Here is a 7,849-nt window from a genome sequence, read left to right as displayed (position 1 = left end):
CTTTGAATGGGAGGTAAGTTACTTCTAGAAATAAGTACTTATCTCTAATTTTGACAAAACAAAAAACTTATTTTAAAACCCCTTCCTTACTTTGAAGTAATATTTTCAAGCTTAGATGTAATTGGAAAGAGTGAGTTCTGCCTCTGTTGGAGGACACCAACTTCCCCCATTAAGTTTATGCGTACATAGAATAGGAAAATGGCAACCTTTTGTACTTAGTGAAACAAAACATCCACATATATAGCAAACCAAATTCAAACTTAATTTTACAATGACAAGAACGAAATAGTTTATCATATGGTAGCTATGTCATAAATTTAACATAGAACAATAGAAGCATAAAACAAACGTTAATTCAAAAGTACATAAAAGCTAATGCCGAACTGAAATCACATGATTTTACTTTTTCTTGGCAATAAACAAACCCCACGTCTGCTCGCCCGAGGTACTGCGGACTAGCTTGGCCTTCCAACCGCCAACGATATAATTATAGTCGTCCTGCGAACATAAACACGAATATTGAGTGCGTTGTGCGATAAATGGCAACAAGATTAGAAATAGCAAATGCATAATAGACGAAGAATCAATTACGCACTTCAGAGAAGTCCTGGATAAATGCTTCCTTATTCTTCTCTGTGGTATCCAATTCCTTCTCAAGAACTTTTATGAACTGGAAAACAAGGAACCATTGGTTTAAGTAAAGTATGGTTTAAGTAAAGCACACCACCATACAAAGAGAAGAAAACTAATTTGATGAAATATTTAGGTTGATAAGTACCTGCTTGGTACGATCCTCAGCAACAACATCATGAAAGCCAGCATCCCGTAGCATCTGTTAACATAAAAAGCGGGAAAAGTATGTCAGTGAAATAAAATATGGTCCAATCAAGCACAAGCATGAGCGGAAGTGGTCAATTATTTTATACACGATCTCACCTGGCCATAAGCATTGACATCGTGCAGATCGTATCCCCTTTGCTTAATATACTCTGCAAATTCTGCTGATGGAGTTCCAGCACTCCTGCAGTAGTCACTTATAAGGACTTTGCCTCCTGGCTTCAGCCACTTGTAGAACGATTTAAATAGTGAAGGTTTGTCCTGTAAAATACCAATAGTTTGAGATTTGCCAGATATTTGACAGGAGAAAAATAAGATCACATTTCCAGCTGTGCATTTGTATATAAAACCGTTCGGACAAGTGATATTCCCTAATGTCATCTCAAGTGCTCAAGTAATTAAAACCAAATGTGAAAATATGAAATATCAATAAAGAAAGTTTTCTGAGATTTGACCTGGAACTTTTATAAATTAAAAGAACTAGCTGATCTGTAGGAATTTTCAAGTTAGTCGCAGAAAGATTTTAAAGTACCTGAATGTGAAGAATTGTGTCACGACTATAGATCACATCAAATGTGCCTTCAGGATAATCTTTCTTAGTACAATCAGCCACCTCAAATTCGACAGCACACTTGAGACCAATAGCACGTTCAAGAGCAAAAGAAATCATGTTGATGGAAAGGTCAATGCCAACAACGTGAACATCATACTTGTCAGCCATGTAGAAGTCACCTCCACCAATGCCACATCCCACATCTAGGACTTTCTGGCCAGGCTGAAGATCCAGTTTATCGACAAACTCTCTTGTTGTATCTGCTCAAGAACAGAAGTTCAATCTATAATTAAAACATAAAAGGAAACTAAATAATAAACAACATAATTATTCTCTGAGATTCAAAGGACCAATTGACGACTACTTGGTGGGAGATGCACCACAATCATCTCATCAAGTACACTAGGATAATACAACAAGATGCAAGATGTGTTAATCTAAATTACTCAAAAGGGAAAACAAGATTATAGTAAAGAACTACAACTGTTTATGGCATGTGTGCGAACTAACTTGAGAGAGCAATTGAACATTGAAATTCCCAAAAATATACTCCCCAAACAAGTAGGTGCTCAACATCTTAGCATATAATGGAAATCAACTGTTTTCAATGTAATAGCAGATAAAAGTAGGACCATTGTTAAATTTGGAGGAATTGTGAGGCTTTACCATCAGAAAAATATATACTGGCAATATGAAAAGGTCAGGATTCCACACAAATGTCATAAAGAGAAGAAAAGAAAAATGTATGCAGCACTGTGGCATACCAATCCCTCCAGTGCTCACAAATCCCTGTCCAAAGACACGCTCATAGCGTAATATGCCACTACATTTATACTGGACAGTATCCAAGAACCTCTGGAATCCCTTGTCATCCTCTGAGCTAACCTTTTGCCAAATCCAGCAAATCTGCACAAGCAAAAGTAGAAAAAAATAAGTTTCATTTTCGTTTATTTCAATGACTTTGTAATGATTGAGACATAAGGTCAGTACCAAAGTTACTAGACATGAAAAATGAACCTGAAATATGACCAAAACATATTACCTGATTCTGATTCTTTTTGTTTTTCACATATGCTCCAATGCACTTGCAACCTATAAGAGCAAGTTCAAATGAATTTCCAGAACCATCATGCATATGGCATTCTTTGAAGACCTGCACGTTCAATACGTTGGGGAAGCAGAATCAAATTACTTGAACAGAAAACTAAATAATTATTGGACGCTTTAGAACTCAAGAACATTTTGATTGTTGTGCTCATTTGGAGGGGCAAAACACCATCTAGGTTTACTGAGCATATGTTTACCAAGTGTTCATAAGCAATTGTATTTATAAACAGATAGAAATGCGCGGTGGATAAGTTGATCCATGAAATATGTGAATAAAAAGTTGTTTGACTTTTAGCAAGTGTTATTAACACTTGCCAAACATAGGCTAAGAAGCTTATACTTAGGTTCCTTTCAGTCTATAATTCTTATGGGGGTGGTGAAGGGAGAGCCCCAATTGGTAGAAAAAAACCCACAACCCTTGGGATTATCCTGCACTTGGAAGCAGAAGTAGAAAAAGGAATAAATATAGTGATAATTTGATTCTTCGTCGCCTAATCCCATTCGCTCCCCTAGCTTTCGTCTCTCAGTGTCAGTGTCGGCCCAACAGAGTGCTTTCGCCGTTGGTGTTCTTTCCGATCTCTACGCATTTCACCGCTCCACCGGAATTGAGTTCATGGATTTCCCTAGGTCAGTTTATGGGCCAATCCAACAAAGGATTTTTATCTTCGAAACCCATTGGAAGGGGAAGTGCAAGAGAAATCGAAAGATTCTGCCCAATTTGAATGGATCTCAGTTGATTCCTCGTTACTGCTTAAAGTCAACATTTACAACACATATGTAGCCAGTATGAGTGGACAGTTGTAATTACCGGTGAAATATCAAGCCATGATAAGACATAAAAAGATTACAATCATGCTATTTATTGTGGATACCTTCACCATGAGGTACCATTTTTCATCTTCCTCCTTATTCTTATTAGTCAATAGAAATTCATTTATTTTACTGTTAAAGAAGCATAATAATTGTCTCTGATTATGATGGGTGCATCACAACTGAGTTTCTAATCTACCATTTATGTGATTTCTATTGAAGGAAATACTCGGGATGGGTACAGAGTAGATGAATTCCAGCCTACACAAACCAAATTCTATATAAGGAAATAGAGACGGATTGAGGTCAGCCAATGGAGCTCTACCATTTAGGCATGTAAGATTTCAACAATTTAGAGCAGAAATTTATTAGATTGCTGCAGCTCTACATCCTGCACGAAAAAGAGTTATGTATAAAATTGAAACCTTTGTATAGTATCTTGGTTCTCTGTAATGAGTAGGGTTATTCTTTCGCTTGTGGTCTCCAGACTGATGGAAACACGATTCTCTGAAAAATATGTAGCCACCAACTTTTAGCCATTTGACCATTCTTGCAGCAACATTCTCGACCTGCAAAATAATGGACAATACAGTCATCCCGTGGCAACATGTAGAGGAAAAAAATTCAAAAAGGAGAATTTCTCGCCCATCATGGTTACCACTTAAGTGACAAGTTCATACAACCTGCAGAAATGGTCTCTCTAAAAGAAAAAGAAGTTTAGAAAATTCACCTCTTTGTCTGAGAGATACATCAGTAGCCAGTTAGAAAATATCAAGTCTATTGACTCTTCAGAAAAATTCAAGTCTGGGGATGTCACATCAGCACACATGAATTTGACATTTTCATAATGTCCATTGATACATTCATTCTGTGAATCAGAGAATTAAAGACTCAGACTTCATGTTACTACCAGATACATTTCGAAATCAGAGCAATAGCAAATGAAATTTTTCGGGGTAAGGCCACAAACCTTCTTTATTACACTCTCAATGAAGTCCAGAGCTACAACTTGGCTAGCCCTCTGAGCTAATTCACCAGTGAAACGGCCAATACCAGCTCCCAGTTCCAGAACTGACTTGTTGTCATAAGGTGGGAGCAGAGAAAGCACCTGCAAGCAAAAAATCATGGCAAGTCAACTGACTGACACTCAAAGTAAAACCTTGTATGTCTGTCAAAATAAAGAGCACCAAGTTCAAAGAGAAAAAGGAAAAAAGATAACTCTCAGCAATTTGAGACCTGATTTTATGAGATTATAGACTAATTAGTCTGGGAAAGGGGAATATGAAATTGAACAAGCATGTAGAATAATTCAGAAAGATTTGTTTCTGAAGTTAAGACATAATTATGAGGATATACAGATATAGTTAGGCAGCATGAACCACTCCTATTCAACAATAACAACGTATTTTACGAAATACAGCATCTTCGCTATGTTACTCACATGCCAATCTGACAGGCTATTGGTCAGAGCAATGATGTTCATCTAACAACCATGATGTTGTGAATTCAAATAAGAAGGCAGGAGGTTTACAAATATTTGTTTAAGATTAGGTATTTATGTTGTCAGTTTGACAGGGTCTGTATGGAGGTCTCATGCTATATTTCAGAGTCATCAGAATTGCAATTTGGAAGCATTTGAAGCTAAAAATTTATTATCTTTGAAGCACATATATCTTAATACGGGCGCTTATGCAGTGAAACATCAACAAAAGGGTGCCATTGATGCCTTGAATCCAAGGCAAGAACATCAAGTAACTCTTACATATTGTAAGCACGTCCAAGATGCAGATTGCAAAAAGTATTCATAACTAACAAAATTAGCCCCCCGTTTGGCACCATTCTCCTTCTCATTCTTTCTCTTTCTTATTTTCAACCGCATAATTTTTCGTAAAATAATATTACACGCAAAGCAAAAACTTTTCATTCTTTTTCAACCACACATTTTTGAAAAAAAGACTATTCTAACCACTAAAATTTGGAAAGAATGGGGGACTTAATTAATTATTTATTAGGTAAAGTAAATAAGGAAAAGGAAACACTAAGACTTGAAACCTGTTTTGCTTAAGCCTAAAGAGACTCGTGTATGAGCATCAATATCTCGGTAGAATAGGTAAGAAGAGGAAGGGGGTTAGTACCAAAAAGTCTTTAAAGTCAGTAAGTAGCTAATCAAGTAATTAACAAGAACCACACAATGGAAGGAAAAAAAAAGGAGATCACACTGGGGGTGTATTCCATTGAGACTTTTAATGACTTTTTGGGATTTAAAATGTTTAGGGATATTCAATTGAGATTTTTTGACTCTCAGTCACGGTGCATTCAATTAAAATTTTTATAGACTTTTAAAAAGTTTCTAAAAGTTACAGTGTATTCAATTAAAACTTTTTAAAAGTTTCTATAAGTCTCGGGGTATTCAAATTTTAATGACTTTCTCGGAAGTACTAACTTTTAAGCAGAAAGTACTCATATAATATTTTAAAATTTGTCTCTCATTAATGACGAGATTTTAGGAGACTTTCAACAAAAGAGAAAAAAAAACTTTTTTCCAATCTTTCCTTCCTTTAACCTTCTATGGACATGTTAAAAAAAAAAATTTCTATTTATTATATTTAATTTATTTTTTTCTCTCTTATTATATATCTCTATTTTCTATGAAAAAATTAAATTGGATTCTTATCACACTTTTTTTTTTCTTTTTTCATTCATTGTTTGTGAAAATTATTATTTTTTTATTAAATTATAAAATTTTATATGAAAAAACTATATATATGTATAGTTTTGATTATTAATTATTTAATTAAGGTCTTAAATTTTTATTTTTTCAAAAAAAAAATTTATTATATGGGAAGAAGAAGGGGAAAGAAAAAGGGAATTATGGGAACTAACACCTCTTATATGAGAATTTCATATCAGATCGATGTGAATTTTATTTCAAATAAAAGTCTTCAAAAGTCTTTTGAATTCAACAAAAGTCTATAAAAATTTTAAAATGAAAATCCATAGAAATCTACAAAAGACTTCCACTAATTTCATACAAATCTTTAAAAGATCCACAAAAGTCATCACTTAAAAAAATTCCATCAAAGTTTTCAAAAGTCCTGATTGAATACACCCCCTAAATTTATTGAGTGTGAGGCTTAATTTGTTATGTTAATTGGATCAATGATGGGTCCGTGTAGGAGAACAATTTCTACATAGCAAAAAAGAACAATTAATTTTACAATAGGCATGACATCCCCAAATAGTGAAGCCGTTAGGTATCCTATGTTGCATAACTTGTGCAAATCTTATTGGCATAACTAACTACTCACTATTCATAAATTTACTCCAAGCATCTTTAGCATATGAAATCATTATTATCTCGTGAAAGAAACACAAAAAGATCCAATCTTCATGCCTATAATAATTTTAAAAAATAAAAAATAAAATCATTTTTGACATCATTAACAACAAACTTGTCTTTTTCCAATAAAGAGGATGGGTTACAAGAAAAATCGAAAGCATCTAGATCTTATGTAAGTAAAGCAGGGGATTTTATTTTTGGTACAATCCAGAGAACTCAAAAAGGATCCATTCTTTACCATGGCAAAAAAGCAACAGAGCCAATAAAAAATGGTAACCCTAAAAAACCAGGTTTTTCCAAGAAAATCCAAATAAAATTGGAAGCATCGATAGATTCATTCCAGAAATCCAGATCTAAAACAGAAATTAAGGCACATTCAAAGCAGCATTTTCAACGCTTACCAATTACATTCAGGAAACAACAAAAAGAAAGTTGAATTTCATTAGAGACATACCTCAGGCCTCTCTTCTTTGTCCAGATCAGATGCTTTGGAATCAAGCATCATAGCGTCCACCGTCAGATCAGCAGAATGCTCGATCCAGTAATTCTTCTGCACTTCACGCTCTTGTTCTACAAATTCAAAAGAGAAACCAATGTCAGTTTTTCCAATTCAACGCAAACCCAATTAAATTCAACAACAAAAAGATTTATCAAAACCTCTAATAGCAGCCATGGCGAAATATGATGATTACTGGAATGGCAGATAAATCGTTATGGCTTTAATGGGTTGTCTTGGATCTGAGAAAAACGTTAGGGTTCTTGGGTAAGGCTAACAACCCTCAACGGCAATGCGGGATCTAGAAAAAGTTCTGGATCTCCGGTTAGTAGACCTTCCTCTTTGCTGCATTAGCTTAAGAGGATTGAAATTGCAGACCCCAGACTTGAGAATTTCTAGGAGAAGAAACGGCACTGAAAACTAGAAAACACTAGGCAGAGATAGGGAGAGAGAAGGGTAGTGGAAAATGTGGTGCTGTGCGTGAAGAAGAGAGGCGTTATTATAGATGGGGAAGTGGAAAACTAACGCGGTGTTAGGTGAGGGGTGAATCTGATGGGGCTTCTGGGCCACCGCCACGTGAAGGAATTCAAGATCCTCAGTCAATTCTGTTTTAGAAATGACATTATAAAAAACAGGGTGGTCAATAAAACGGTTAAAAAGAAGAGCACCTATGTCGAACTATGAATACAGACTTTGAAAATTTAAA

The 7,849-nt window shown here is 35.1% G+C and overlaps 1 protein-coding gene across 1 annotated transcript; it reads right to left on the bottom strand.

Moving 5' to 3' along the window:
- Positions 1 to 212: 212 nt before the first annotated feature.
- LOC111372321 (phosphoethanolamine N-methyltransferase-like) lies at positions 213 to 7,646 on the bottom strand. The gene is made up of 12 exons (XM_022994607.1): positions 7,305 to 7,646; positions 7,102 to 7,217; positions 4,278 to 4,415; positions 4,038 to 4,175; positions 3,733 to 3,876; positions 2,433 to 2,543; positions 2,155 to 2,296; positions 1,370 to 1,650; positions 937 to 1,098; positions 779 to 832; positions 596 to 670; positions 213 to 498 (listed from the first exon to the last, which is right to left on the bottom strand). Exons 1-12 carry the CDS (start codon positions 7,318 to 7,320, stop codon positions 400 to 402), a joined length of 1,476 nt encoding a protein of 491 aa, XP_022850375.1. The 5' UTR covers positions 7,321 to 7,646; the 3' UTR covers positions 213 to 399.
- Positions 7,647 to 7,849: the final 203 nt, after the last annotated feature.

The sequence above is a fragment of the Olea europaea genome, chromosome 23 (genome assembly GCF_002742605.1).
Source record: "Olea europaea var. sylvestris chromosome 23, O_europaea_v1, whole genome shotgun sequence".
Lineage (NCBI taxonomy): Eukaryota > Viridiplantae > Streptophyta > Magnoliopsida > Lamiales > Oleaceae > Olea > Olea europaea.
The sequence above is the reverse complement of the archived record's forward strand: the minus strand, read 5'-3'. Positions and strand labels throughout refer to the sequence as shown.

Excerpts from the sequence above, each read along its gene's own strand:
- LOC111372321 (XM_022994607.1), bottom strand. Across the intron at positions 4,416-7,101 it reads ACAAAGAAGAGAGGCCTGAG|GTGCTTTCTCTGCTCCCACC; the intron begins GTATGTCTCTAA and ends TTTTGCTTGCAG. Across the intron at positions 1,651-2,154 it reads TGTGAGCACTGGAGGGATTG|ATACAACAAGAGAGTTTGTC; the intron begins GTATGCCACAGT and ends GTTCTTGAGCAG.